The sequence below is a fragment of the Portunus trituberculatus genome, unplaced genomic scaffold (genome assembly GCF_017591435.1).
Source record: "Portunus trituberculatus isolate SZX2019 unplaced genomic scaffold, ASM1759143v1 PGA_scaffold_205__4_contigs__length_1045770, whole genome shotgun sequence".
Lineage (NCBI taxonomy): Eukaryota > Metazoa > Arthropoda > Malacostraca > Decapoda > Portunidae > Portunus > Portunus trituberculatus.
The window spans coordinates 428090-443089 of record NW_025541373.1 but is presented as its reverse complement, the minus strand read 5'-3'; the positions used below and the strand labels follow the sequence as shown (position 1 = coordinate 443089).

The window sequence follows — 15000 nt, the reverse complement described above, 5'->3', positions numbered from 1 at the left end:
CTACTACTACTACTACTACTACTAATGCTACTGCTACTGCTGCTGCTACTACTACTTCAGAACGCTGGGAAGTCTACAGGCATAGTGACGACAACCAGGGTGACGCACGCTTCTCCAGCCGGTACCTACGCACACACAGCTGAGAGGTAAGATGATTGCCAACATTCGGACCAAGACAGCTTCTAATGTACTGACTTCAAAACTGGCCTTGTACACACTAAGTAATGAGGCATACACACACACACACACACACACACACCGCGTAGTGTAGCGGTTAGCACGCTCGACTCACAATCGAGAGGGCCGGGTTCGAGTCCCGGAGCGGCGAGGCCAATGGGCGCGGCTCTTAATGTGTGGGGTGTGTTCACCTAGCAGTAAATAGGTACGGGGTGTAACTGGAGGGGTTGTGGCCTCGCTGTCCCGGTGTGTGGAGTGTGTTGTGGTCTCAGTCCTGCCCGAAGATCGGTCTATGAGCTCTGAGCTCGCTCCGTAATGGGGAAGACTGGCTGGCTGACCAGCAAAAGAATTACACACACACTCTCTCTCTCTCTCTCTCTCTCTGCCCACAGTATGTTGACAAACTCAGTCACTCCCCCCACAGTCCCCCACCTCAATAAACACACACACACACACAGTCTCTCTCTCTCTCTCTCTCTCTCTCTCTCTCTCCACAGTATGTTGACAAACCCACAGTCACTCCCCCACAGTCCCCAACCTCAATAAACACACACACACACACACACACACACACACACACGGCAGTTGTGATCCGCTAATAGGTAAGACACAAACTATGAATGGAGAAATATACTTGTGGTGGCCTGAGTATCCCGGTGTGGTGTGGTGTGGTGTGGTGTGGTGTTGGTGAGCGCAGGTTTGGGTGCGTTTACAAACAAAAGGACAGAATAAGCAGTGCGTGAGCAATAAATCCTGATGTTTGCCTCATGTTGCCTGGATGTTGTCCATTCAGTAAACACAGACTCTGCAGGCTCAGGAACGACTGTATACAAACAAAGACTTGATAAAACAAAGCCATGTCTTCACCTCACAGTGACAACATGGCGAAACATTGACAGCGGAGACTTGAGCAGGTGACAGAAATCCTGCTCTATTAATCGCTAGTATCCTATCAACCATTCTTTCTTTATTTTTTTTAAACCATGTGGGCTTTTCATGGGAATTTCTGGGCTAAAGGGGATACTTTTTGTGGTATCTCCTATCTCAAAGCCCACCCGCTAGGAAACCGTTGCCCAGAGTGAGAAAGCCTAACCTACACTCGGACCGTGGACAGGATTCGAACCCGTGTGTTTGGAGACCCCTCGGACCCCAAAGCACGCATGATTCCACTGTACCACGGCGGTGTGTGTTTCACTGTTTGATCTGCTGCAGTCTCTGACGAGACAGCCAGACGTTACCCTACGGAACGAGCTCAGAGCTCATTATTTCCGATCTTGGGATAGGCCTGAGACTAGGCACACACCACACACCGGGACAACAAGGTCACAACTCCTCGATTTACATCCCGTACCTACTCACTGCTAGGTGAACGGTGAACAGGGGCTACACGTGAAAGGAGACACACCCAAATATCTCCACCCGGCCGGGGAATCGAACCCCGGTCCTCTGGCTTGTGAAGCCAGCGCTCTAACCACCGAGCTACGGTGTGTGTGTGTGTGTGTGTGTGTGTGTGTTTGTCTATAATAATTCTTTTTTAACTTTATCTTGGATAGGGCGTCCTCGCAAGTGTGTGTGTGTGTGTGTGTGTGTGTGTGTGTGTGTGTATTTACCTAGTTGTATTTACCTAGTTGTAGTTTTACAGGGCCTGGGCTTTATGCTCGTGTGGCCCCGTCTCCATATCTACACTTATCCAATCTTACTTTAAAAGTATGCACACTCGTTGCAGACACTACTTCTTCATTTAAACTGTTCCACGTCTCAATACATCTCTGCGGGAAACTATATTTTTTTAATATCTCTCAGACATCTCCCTTTTCTCAGCTTTTTACTATTCGATCTTGTGCTTCGAATGTCATATTCTTCTCTCAGCATCAGTTTCTCATTATCCACTTGTTGTGGAGTAGGCAGTAGTCACCTGCCGCCCGGTGGAATACTCCAGGAGAGGTACTTACGGGGATGTAGGCAGTGCTGCAGACTGAGTGATTCCCCGTGTCCTCTCTTCCCGGTTCCCTTTGTGGTCTCATTTATACAATTGAGCAGCTGCAGCCTGCCCTCTAAAGACAACTTCTACTACTTCCTACACTACACTACAACACCTTACACTTTTACACTCTCTTCAAATCAAAATTTAATAATGGCTTCACCACGCCCTGCCTCGGAGTCCCCTCTGGGAGGGGACCATAAATGTCCCCAGGTCGGACTGCCCTCTGCTGTCGACCTTGGGTGTCTTGACACTTCATCTAATACTTTCACTATCAATTTCTGCAACATTCGTGGCCTTCGTTCTAATTTTCAATCTGTGGAACACCACCTCTCCTCTACTAAACCTCATCTTCTCTTCCTAACTGAAACACAGTTGTCTGTGACTACTGACAGCAGCCCCTTTTCTGTTCCCTCCTACTTGCTCTATCCTCATTTTCAATCCAAAGCTGGATGTTGCGCATACGTGCGTAACGACACCACTTGCTCTCGTGCCCACAATCTTGAATCTTCAGAATTTTCTACCATCTGGCTAAGACTTCAATGTCACTCTCTAACTAAATTCATCTGTGCTGTATACCTCTCACCTAATTCCTCTGACTATGTAAAATTCTTTGACTATTTGACTTCCAAGGTGGAGCACATCTTATCTCACTTTCCTTTTGCTGAGATCTCCATTTTAGGGATTTCAATGTTCACCACCAGCTTTGGCTTTCATCTTCTTTCACTGACCAACCTGGTGAACAAACCTTCAACTTTGCTATCCTTCATGACCTAGAGCAGCTAGTGCAGTTCCCTACCCGTATTCCTGACCGCCTTGGAGACACGCCCAACATTCTTGATCTTTTCCTAACCTCCAACCCTTCTGCTTACTCTGTTAAACTTTCCTCTCCGTTGGGCTCCTCCGACCACAATCTAATTTCCGTTACCTGTTCTATCACTCCAGTGCAGCCTCAGGACCCGCCTAAGCGGAGGTGCTTCTGGCATTTTAACTCTGCTAAGTGGGAGGAACTAAGGCAGTACTATTCTGATTTCCTTGGGATGATTATTGTTTTCATGTCAGAGATCCTTCTCTTTGTGCCGAGCGCATAACAGAGGTGATTATCTCTGGCATGGAGCTATACATTCCTCATACTTTCTCTAACCCTAAAGCTAAAAAGCCTTGGTTTAACTCTGCTTGTTCTCGTGCTGTCAATGATAGAGAGGCGGCTCACAAACGGTTCCGTAGCCATCCAACTGCTGAAACTCATGCCCTATATATTTCTGCCCGTAATCATGCCAAATCTATTCTCCAACTTACTAAAACTCTTTCATCAATAGAAAATGTCAAAGTCTTTCCAATTCTAACTCCTCTCGAGATTTCTGGCATCTAGCCAATAATATCTCTAACAACTTTACTTCTTCGTCTTTCCCTCCTTTACTTCATCCAGATGGCTCTACAGCTGTCTCTTCTTTTTCTAAAGCTGAACTCTTCGCTCAAACCTTTGCTACCAACTCAACTTTGGATGATTCTGGGCATATTCCTCCTACTCCTCCACCCTCTGACTACTTCATCCCTAAAATTAAAATTCTTTATAAAGACGTTTTCCTGGCCCTCTCTGGCCTTGATTCTCGGAAGGCTTACGGTCCGGATGGAGTCCCTCCTGTTGTTCTCAAAACTGTGCTTCCGAACTCGCTCACTGCCTGGTCAAACTCTTTCATCTGTGTCTCTACTTCTATTTATCCTTCTTGCTGGAAGTTTGCTCACATTCAACCTGTCCCTAAAAAGGTGACCACTCCAATCCTTCTAACTACCGCCCTATAGCTTTGATTTCCTGCCTTTCTAAAGCCTTTGAGTCTATCCTTAATAGGAAGATAATGAGGCATCTATCAGCTCACAACCTTCTCTCTGATTGCCAGTATGGTTTCCGTAAAGGCAGATCTACTGGTGATCTTCTTACTTTCCTAACTGAATCTTGGTCATCCTCTTTAGGGACTTCGGTGAAACCTTTGCTGTCGGCCTTGACATATCGAAAGCCTTCGATAGAGTCTGGCACAAATCTTTAATTTCTAAACTACCCTCCTACGGATTCTATCCTTCTCTCTGTACCTTCATCTCCAGTTTCCTTTCCGATCGTTCTATTGCTGCTGTAGTAGACGGTCACTGTTCTTCCCTAAAACTATCAACAGTGGTGTTCCACAGGGTTCTGTCCTATCACCCACTCTCTTTCTATTATTCATCAATGATCTCCTAAATCTGACTCAATGCCCTATCCACTCCTATGCTGATGATACCACCTTGCATTATTCAACAGCGTTCAACAGACGCCCAACCCAACAACAATTAAATGACTCAAGGCGAGATGCTATAGGACGCCTAACTTCTGATCTTTCACTTGTTTCTGATTGGGGCAGAGAAAACCTGGTTTTGTTCAATGCCTCAAAACTCAATTTCTACAACTATCTACTCGACATAACCTTCCAGACAACTATCCTCTCTTCTTCAATAACACTCAACTTCCCTCTCCTCTACATTAAACACACTCGGTCTATCCTTCACTAAAAATCTAAACTGGAAATTTCACATCTCTACTCTTGCTAAATCAGCTTCCAAGAAGTTAGGTGTCCTGTGGCGTCTTCGTCCATTTTTCTCCCTCCCAGCTGCTTGCTCTGTACAGGGCCTTATCCGCCCGTGTATGGAGTATGGCTCTCATGTCTGGGGATCCACACACAGCTTTACTAAACAAGGTGGAATCTAAAGCTTTTCGTCTTATCAACTCTTCTCCTCTAACTGACTGTCTTGATTCTTTAAGTCACCGCCGCAATGTTGCATCTTTATCTGTCTTCTACCGCTGTTTTCATGCTGTCTGCTCTTCTGAACTTGCTAACTGCATGCCTTCCCCTCCTGCGGCCTCGCTGCACAAGACTCTCTACTTCTTCTCATCCCTATTCTGTCCATCTTCCTAATGCAAGAGTTAACCAGTATCTTCACTCCTTCATTCCCTACACTGGTAAACTCTGGAACTCTCTACCTGTGTCTGTATTTCCACCTGCCTATGACTTAAACTCTTTCAAAAGAGGAGTGTCAAGACACCTCTTACGTTAACTGGACCCTCCTTTTAGATTTTTTGTTTTTCTTTCTCCTACTTTCCTCTTAACAGGGCCTGGCAACCAGCGGGATTTTTTTTTCCAACACTTTGTTTTCCCTTGGCCAGTGCCCTTGTAATGTAAAAAAAAAAAAAAAAAAACAAATTCTGGAACCATTCTCGTAGCTATTTTGTAGCCTCTCCAATTTTCTTATGTGTTTCTTTTTATGAGGGGTCCACACTACTCCTGCATATTCCAATCTGTCTGTGTGTGTGTGTGTGTGTGTGTGTGTGTGTGTGTGTGTGTGTGTGTGTGTGTGTGTGTGTGTGTGTGTGTAGGATAATCACCAGATCTCATTGGTGTGGTGGTCTCTACCTAACCTAACCTGACCAATGCTTGACAGACACTGGGAGAACGACGATGATATTAATGATGATGATGGTGACTCAGACAAGTGTGATGACATAGCTGAACAACTGGTGCTGGGAGAGACTGGTTCCAAAATAAAGGTTAGTAGTAGTAGTAGTAGTAGTAGTAGTAGTAGTAGTAGTAGTAGTAGTAGTAGTAGTAGTAGTAGTAGTAGTAGTAGTAGTAGCAGTAGTAGCAGTAGTAGCAGTAGTAGTAGTAGTAGTAGTAGTAGTAGTAGCAGTAGCAGCAGTGGTAGTAGTAGTAGTAGTAGTAGTAGTGGTAGTAGTAGCAGTAGCAGCAGTAGTAGTAGCAGTAGCAGCAGTAGCAGTAGTAGCAGTAGTAGTAGTAGTAGCAGCAGTAGCAGCAGCAGCAGTAGTAGCAGTAGCAGTAGTAGTAGTGGTAGCAGTAGCAGCAGTAGTAGTAGTAGTAGCAGTAGTAGCAGTAGTAGTAGTAGTAGTAGTAGTAGTAGTAGTAGTAGTAGTAGTAGTAGTAGCAGTAGTAATAGTAGTAGTAGTAGTAATAGTAGTAGTAGTAGTTGTTGTTGTTGTTGTTGTTGTTGTTGTTGTTGTTGTTGTTGTTTGATATAAGAGGGCAAACTGGCCAAGGGTAACAAATATAGTTAAACCAAAAGACCAACTTAGATGCCAGTTCCCGAACAGGTGCGAGATATTTAGCCAAAAGAACGGGATCAATGTCTACAAACTTCCCTCTTCAATGAGTTCAGATCACGGGAAGATGGAAATACAGAATCAGGCAGCAAGTTCCAAAGTGTACCAGAGAAAGGAATGAATGATTGAGAGTACTGGTTAACTCTTGTATTAGATGATTAGAGAGAGATGGACAGAATAGAGGTGAGAGAAAGAAAGTGTTGCGCAGCGAGAGTGGAGGAGGAGGAGAGGCATGCACTGAGCAAGGTCAGAAGAGCAGTTGGCATGAAAACAGCAGTAGAAGATATTAAGAGATGCAACACTGTGGCGGTGAGAAAGAGGCTAAAGACAGTCGAAGGAGAGGAGTTGATAAAATGAGAAGTTTTTCATCCCATCCTGTCTATAAGATCAGCATGAATGGAACACCCACATACATGTGAAGCACACTCCACACATGGGCGGATAAGACCAGTGTACAGAGTTAGCAGTTGTATATATATATATATATATATATATATATATATATATATATATATATATATATATATATATATATATATATATATATATATATATATATATATATATATATATATATATATATATATATATATATATATATATATATATATATATATATATATATATATATATATATATATATATATATAGATGAGATGGTATGTTAAGTCTTCAATTTAAATTATAAATAAAGGACAGACCAAGGATATTCAGTGTAGCAGACGGGGACAATTGAGTGTCATTGAAGAAGAGGGGATAGTTGAGTGCAAGATTGTGTCGAGTTGATAGATGGAGGAATTGAGTTTTTGAAACATTGAACACTACTGAGTTTTCTTTGCCACAATCAGAAATCTTAGAAAGGTCAGAAGTCAGACGTTCTATGGCGTTCCTACGTGATCTGTTGACTTCCTGAAGTTGTTCATCTCTGAAAAGACGTGGAAAAGTGTAAGGTGGTATCATATGTGTTGGAGTGGATAGGGCAACAAGTTTGATTCAAAAGACCATCGATGAATGATATGAAGAGAGTGAGTGATACGATAGAACCCTGAGGAACACCACTCTTAATAGATTTAGGAGAACAATGGCCGTCTACCACAGCAACAATAGAACGGTCGGAGAAGAAACTTGAGATAAAGTTAGAGTTTAAAGCTTTGTGCCAGACTCTATCAAAAGCTTTTGATATGTTTAAGACAACAACAAAAATTTCACCAAAATATCTAAAAGAGGATGACCAAGATTCAGTAGGAAAGCCATAAGAGCACCAGTAGATCAGCCTTGATGGAAGCCATACTGGCGATCTGAATGAAGATTGTGGAGTGTCAGATGTTTAAGAATTTTCCTATTGAGAATAGATTAAAAAACTTTAGATATGTAAGAGATCAAAGCTATAGGGATGTAGTTTGACGGATTAGAATTACACCGTTTTTAGGAACAGGCAAATGTAGGCAAACTTCCGGCAAGAAAGAACGAAGTCGATAGACAGAGCTGAAAGAATTTGGCCAAACAAGGTGCAAGCATTGAAGCAAAGTTTTGAGAACAATAGAAGGGACCTCATCAGGTCAATAAGCTTTCCAAGGATTTAGGCCAGCTAGGGCATGGTAGACATAATTGCGGAAAATTCTAATCGAAGGTATGAAATAGTCAGAGGGAAAAGGAGAAGGAGGAACAAGTCCAGAATCATCCAACACTCTGAGCATGATTGCTTCTAATACCTAATGCTTAATACATACTAAGTAATGACACACACACACACACACACACACACACACACTCTCTCTCTCTCTCTCTCTCTCTCTCTCTCTCTCTCTTAAGAAATATCTGAGGGAAGAGTTCAGCTTTAGAGACAGTTGTGATAGCAGTGGTGCCATCAGGATGAAATCAAGGGAGGGAAAGATGAAGAAATAGTTACTGGAGATGTTTTTGGCCAGATGTCAGAATTCTCAAGGGGAGTTGAAGGACAAACTTGCACGTTTCAAGACAGAAATATAAAGCGCATGAGATTCAGGTGATGGAAGGCTAAAGTACCTTTTTGTGGGCAACTTCTCTATCATGTATGGCGAAGGTTTAGATTGAGAAGGTTGTGGAATTTAAGTCTCCATGACAGATCCTGTGTTCTGCGTTCAGCACACAGAGCTAGGTCTCCGACACAGAAACAGTAATCATTCCAGGGAAAATCAGCATAGTACCTCATCAGGTCCCCCATACTGGCAGAGACGAAACGCTTTGGGTGATCTTGAGGAGGGACTGGAGAAATAGGATAAGATACAGATATGAGATTGTGATCGAAAGAGCCCAACGAAGATAGGATAACAGAATAAGCAGAAGGATTAGAGGTAAGGAAAAAGTCAAGAATGTTATTATTTGTTTGTTGTAAGTAGTAGTAGTCGTAGTCGTATCTCTCTCTCTCTCTCTCTCTCTCTCTCTCTCTCTCTCTCTCTCTCTCTCTCTCTCTCTTACACACCGCGTAGTGTAGTGGTTAGCACGCTCGACTCATAATCGAGAGGGTCCGGGTTTGAGTCTCGGAAAGCAGCGAGGCAAATGGGCAAGCCTCTTAATGTGTAGCCCCTGTTCACCTAGTAGTAAAATAGGTACGGGATGTAACTGGAGGGGTTGTGGCCTCGCTTTCCCGGTGTGTGGAGTGTGTTGTGGTCTCAGTCCTACCCGAAGATCGGTCTATGAGCTCTGAGCTCTCTCCGTAATGGGGAAGACTCTCTGACCAGGAGACGACTCTCTCTCTCTCTCTCTCTCTCTCTCTCTCTCTCTCTCTCTCTCTCTCTCTCTCTTTCAGTACGATACGTTTTCCTTGTTCCCTTCTATAGGTTATCTTGGGTGGGGGACGGAAGATGTTCACTCCTAAGGGCGTAGATGACCCAGAGGAAGGTGATGGAGGACGCAGGGATGACGGCAAGGATCTCATTAAGGAGTGGATTGACCATAAGCAGGCCCTAGGGAACGCCTCCTACGTCTGGCACCGCTCAGAACTTCTAAACCTCGACACTAGCAACACTGACTATCTCATGGGTGAGCTATCGTACCCTCAAGTGGCGATTGTCTTTGTCATATGTGGTTGTTTTGTTTATTTAAATTTTATATGAGCCCTTTTTACATTATTATTCATCGCTAACTATTTTTAAGGAGTTAATTTATCTCTTTCTTAATCTTTTTAATCTTCGCGTTATCTGCAAATTTACTACAGTCACTGCTAATTAATTTTCCTATCCAAGTTACTGATATACATATATTACAAACATCAATGGTCCTAAAACTGATCCCTACGGCACCCCAATGATTTCCTGACCTCCACTGGGATTTAAAGCCGTTCATTACAACCCTCTGTCGCCTAGACACACTTATCGAGCTTGGCTATTTTACGATAAACTTATATAGAAAAATTTTCATCACTTATTATTACTGTTATTTATCATCTTTCTTTATACAGTACATTAAAAACTATTCTAACCTAACTTGACCAAATCTAACGTATCTGTCCTCACGGCCAGGCTTGTTTGACTGGAGCCATATGTCCTTCGCCGTGGATGAAGACTCTTCCAACCCCAGCCTGGAGGAGATGACCAGGGCAGCCATACAGATCCTGAATCGTGACCCCAGTGGCTTCTTCCTGTTTGTTGAAGGTGAGTAAGAGATCGGTATTCTACAACATTTTTTTTTTTTTTTATTTATACCGTGTGGGCTTTTTCACGGGAATCTACGGGCTAAAGGGGATACTTTCTGGGGTACCTCTATCTGAAAGCCCACCCAATAGGGAACCCTTGACCAGAGTGAGGAAGCCCAACCTACACTCGGACAGTGGACAGGATTCGAACCCGTGCGCTTGGAGGCCCCTCGGACCCCAAAGCACGCATGGTTCCACTGTATCACACCCCCCAATACATTTAAAAGCCTTTACTTGAAGCTCTGTAGCGGTTTTTAAGTGTTTTTTTTACGGTTCCAGTGACAGATTAACAAGATTCCTACAGTATTAGTGGGATAAATAGGCTGTGTAATGGGCATAATTGGAGTGTTACGGGTTTATGGTTTAGTATGGACTGGATGAAAGTTTAACATGATTTCTACATTACTAACAGGTGAGTTACTCTTTTACAAGGTTATAGTTGAAATGTTGCGGGTTCCAAAGGATATTTTATGGGTCTATTGAAAGATTAACAGGGTTTCTATATCATTAACAGGTCAAACGCTCTTTTAAATAATAGTTTAAATGTCATAGGTTCTAAAGGATGTTTTTATAAGTCCATTAAAAGATTATCTTGTTTTTTACACTACTAGCAGGACAAACATTCTTGAGAACACTGCTGGGACCTTTGCAAACACTGCTAGAACCTTTGCAAACACTGCTAGGACTTTTGCAAACACTCCTAGGACCTTTGCAAACACTGCTAAGATCCTTGTAAACACTGCTAGGACATTTGCAAACACTGCTAGGACATTTGCAACCACTGCTGGGACCTTTGCAAACAGATGTGGTGAGAGAGTGGAGCGGTTCAGAATACACACTCTCATCCGAAGATTCTTGACAATACAATCTGTTTCTCCAGAGTATGCCGTGGGGAAAACTATACACTAAGAGATAGAAGACCAAATAACACTTAATAGGTAATATTCTAAGGGTAATTTATTTTGAGGCATTGGATTAGAAGTTATATGGAGTTTAACTGTAAATATGCTATGAGAGAGCGAGGGTGGGCGGTAATAATGGGTGTTGCCTTATAGAGTGTTGCTTTTAATTCAACTCCGCGATGAAGATAAAGTCAAATTGAAGAGGGGAGTCTATCACAGTAAGAATAACTGACGATAACACACAATACTTCTACATTTTCTCGTCCTTATTCTGTCCACCTCCCTGATGCAAGAGTTAACCAGTATTCTCAGTCTGTCACCACTATTCTGTCCACCTCCCTGATACAAGAGTTAACCAGTATTCTCAGTCTGTCACCACTATTCTGTCCACCTCCCTGATGCAAGAGTTAACCAGTATTCTCAGTCTTCACCACTATTCTGTCCACCTCCCTGATGCAAGAGTTAACCAGTATTGTCAGTCTTTCACCACTATTCTGTTCTCCACTCTGATGCAAGAGTTAACCAGTCTGGGCTTTTCACTCTCAAGGAGATACTGTTTGTACCTCCTATCTCACCCACCCGCTACCTGTGAGGAACCTCAACTCACCACCGTGGACAGGATTCGAACCCGTGCCCTTGGACACCCCACGGACCCCAGAGCGCGCATGGTTCCACTGTACCACGGAGGTCACAGTATTGTCAGTCCCTCACTACTATTCTGTTCACCTACCTGATGCAGGAGTTAACACAGTATTGTCAGTCCCTCACCACTATTCTGTCCACCTCCCTGATGCAAGAGTTAACCAGTATTCTCAGTCTGTCACCACTATTCTGTCCACCTCCCTGATGCAAGAGTTAACCAGTATTCTCAGTCCCTCACCACTATTCTGTCCACCTCCCTGATGCAAGAGTTAACCAGTATTCTCAGTCTCTCACCACTATTCTGTCCACCTCCCTGATGCAAGAGTTAACCAGTATTCTCAGTCTCTCACCACTATTCTGTCCACCTCCCTGATGCAAGAGTTAACCAGTATTCTCAGTCCTTCACCACTATTCTGTCCACCTCCCTGATGCAAGAGTTAACCAGTATTGTCAGTCCCTCACTACTATTCTGTCCACCTCCCTGATGCAAGAGTTAACCAGTATTCTCAGTCCTTCACCACTATTCTGTCCACCTCCCTGATGCAAGAGTTAACCAGTATTCTCAGTCTTCACCACTATTCTGTCCACCTCCCTGATGCAAGAGTTAACCAGTATTCTCAGTCCTTCACCACTATTCTGTCCACCTCCTGATGCAAGAGTTAACCAGTATTCTCAGTCTTTCACCACTATTCTGTCCACCTCCCTGATGCAAGAGTTAACCAGTATTCTCAGTCCTTCACCACTATTCTGTCCACCTCCCTGATGCAAGAGTTAACCAGTATTCTCAGTCCTTCACCACTATTCTGTCCACCTCCCTGATGCAAGAGTTAACCAGTATTCTCAGTCCTTCACCACTATTCTGTCCACCTCCCTGATGCAAGAGTTAACCAGTATTCTCAGTCCTTCACCACTATTCTGTCCACCTCCCTGATGCAAGAGTTAACCAGTATTCTCAGTCCTTCACCACTATTCTGTCCACCTCCCTGATGCAAGAGTTAAACAGTATTGTCAGTCCCTCACTACTATTCTGTTCTCCTCCCTGATGCAAGAGTTAACCAGTATTCTCAATCTTTCACCACTATCCTGTCCACCTCCCTGATGCAAGAGTTAACCAGTATTCTCAATCTTTCACCACTATTCTGTCCACCTCCCTGATGCAAGAGTTAACCAGTATTCTCAATCTTTCACCACTATTCTGTCCACCTCCCTGATGCAAGAGTTAACCAGTATTCTCAATCTTTCACCACTATTCTGTCCACCTCCCTGATGCAAGAGTTAACCAGTATTCTCAATCTTTCACCACTATTCTGTCCACCTCCCTGATGCAAGAGTTAACCAGTATTCTCAATCTTTCGCCACTATCCTGTCCACCTCCCTGATGCAAGAGTTAAACAGTATTTTCAGTCCCTCACTACTATTCTGTTCACCTCCCTGATGCAAGAGTTAACCAGTATTCTCAGTCCCTCACCACTATTCTGTCCACCTCCCTGATGCAAGAGTTAACCAGTATTCTCAGTCCCTCACCACTATTCTGTCCACCTCCCTGATGCAAGAGTTAACCAGTATTCTCAGTCTTTCACCACTATTCTGTCCACCTCCCTGATGCAAGAGTTAACCAGTATTCTCAGTCTTTCACCACTATTCTGTCCACCTCCCTGATGCAAGAGTTAACCAGTATTCTCAGTCTTTCACCACTATTCTGTCCACCTCCCTGATGCAAGAGTTAACCAGTATTCTCAGTCTCTCACCACTATTCTGTCCACCTCCCTGATGCAAGAGTTAACCAGTATTCTCAGTCATTTCGAGGGTGACTCAAGGAAAAAATACCAAACCTCACCATAGAAAACGAAAACAATTCAACACAAACTAAACAAAACTTCACTGGCGGTCACTTGTGCCACACGATCTTATATTTAGATCTCAAGAAAACTCATTTCAATGCCTCCTAACCTCACCACGCCCACGTCTAACCCGCAGGAGGACTGATAGACCGCGCCCACCACCTCAACGAATACCGCTCAGCTGTAGAAGAGGCGCTGGAGTTCGAAAAGGCAATAGAAGCAGCGGTGTCCCTAACTGACCCCGAGGAAACACTGATTCTGGTGACGGCTGACCACTCCCAGCCTCTCGTTATCAATGGCTACCAGGACAGGAGGAGTGACGTGCTGGGTGAGTGGCTCAGTTAAGGAGTGGAGTGCAGTGGAGTGATGTTCACCGTCAACTTCATCTTTTAGGTATCCAGCATAGCCATACTGGGATTGGGCATCTGGACAGTAGTGGACCGGCCCTACCTATAGAGTTTGCTGGGTAACGATGTTCATGACGGCTGCCTACATCCTCATCGCTACTGGCTGTATCATATTCTTCATCTCCTTCCTTGGTTGCTTTGGTGCGCTGAAAGAAGTCAACTGTATGCTACTGACGTACTTTATCGTAGTGTTGGTGCTGTTCCTACGTAGTGCCTAGCCTAACCTAACGTAACCCAACCATGCTTGACTTAACCTAACTGAACGCAAGAACAGAAGGGTTGGTACAAGTGCAAGGAGCTGTCTGGCCTTTCCGTAGCGGGCCCTGTACAAGAAAAAAAAAAAAAAAAGGCCTTTTCTAGTATTTCAGAGAGAGAGAGAGAGAGAGAGAGAGAGAGAGAGAGAGAGAGAGAGAGAGAGAGAGAGAGAGAGAGAGAGAGAGAGAGAGAGAGAGAGAGAGAGAGAGAGAGAGAGAGAGAGAGAGAGAGAGAGAGAGACGTATTTGACCACGGAAAGGCAAAATTCACGAAAAATCACAACACATACTTTTACAAACACCGTCTTTTCAAACTGAGATATATTACTCAATGTTTGGCCACAAAAAATAAATAAGTAAATAAGCAAATAAATAAATAAACGCAAGAAATAATAAAAAACAAAAAGCCTCTGTAGACAAACGTGGTCTTTCCAAACAGCCATAACTCACTCAATACTTGGCCGGGAAAAACGCGAAGAATCAATGCAAGAACCACCTACGTATATGTTGATCTTAGTGTTGATTTAGTTATTCTATTTCGTTTTTTGTGGTTTGAATTCCTGGACTGAGAACTGAGAACTAGGAGACCCAATGTCATTAAAATTCAAGTTCTGAGAAAAACACGTATGAAATATTGCATCCTCTATCAAAAACACGTAAGAAATATTGCATCCTCTATCAAAAACACGTATGAAATATTGCATCTTCTATCAAAAACACGTATGAAATATTGCATCTTCTATCAAAAACACGTATGAAATATTGCATCCTCTATCAAAAACACGTATGAAATATTGCATCCTCTATCAGAAATCGGATAATTAGACCAAAACGAGCGCTAGAGTATCTCCCCAGACGCAAGGACGACATTGGGCTTTACAGCACTAATAGACTGACGGATTCCTTGTTTAGATGTGTGCTTATCAACAATCAGTATTTCTTGACAATGGCCCTTACATTTTTATTTTCATTTATACCATGT

The 15000-nt window shown here is 43.4% G+C and overlaps 1 protein-coding gene across 1 annotated transcript in view; it reads left to right on the top strand.

Moving 5' to 3' along the window:
* LOC123500377 (alkaline phosphatase-like) overlaps positions 1–15000 on the top strand; it is a 20900-nt gene that overhangs the window by 2741 nt on the left and 3159 nt on the right. The window contains exons 6-10 of the mRNA XM_045249095.1: positions 61–146; positions 5627–5732; positions 9119–9320; positions 9800–9931; positions 13494–13685. Of these exons, the coding sequence (XP_045105030.1) occupies positions 61–146; positions 5627–5732; positions 9119–9320; positions 9800–9931; positions 13494–13685 (718 nt within the window). The remainder of the gene's footprint in view (positions 1–60; positions 147–5626; positions 5733–9118; positions 9321–9799; positions 9932–13493; positions 13686–15000) is intronic.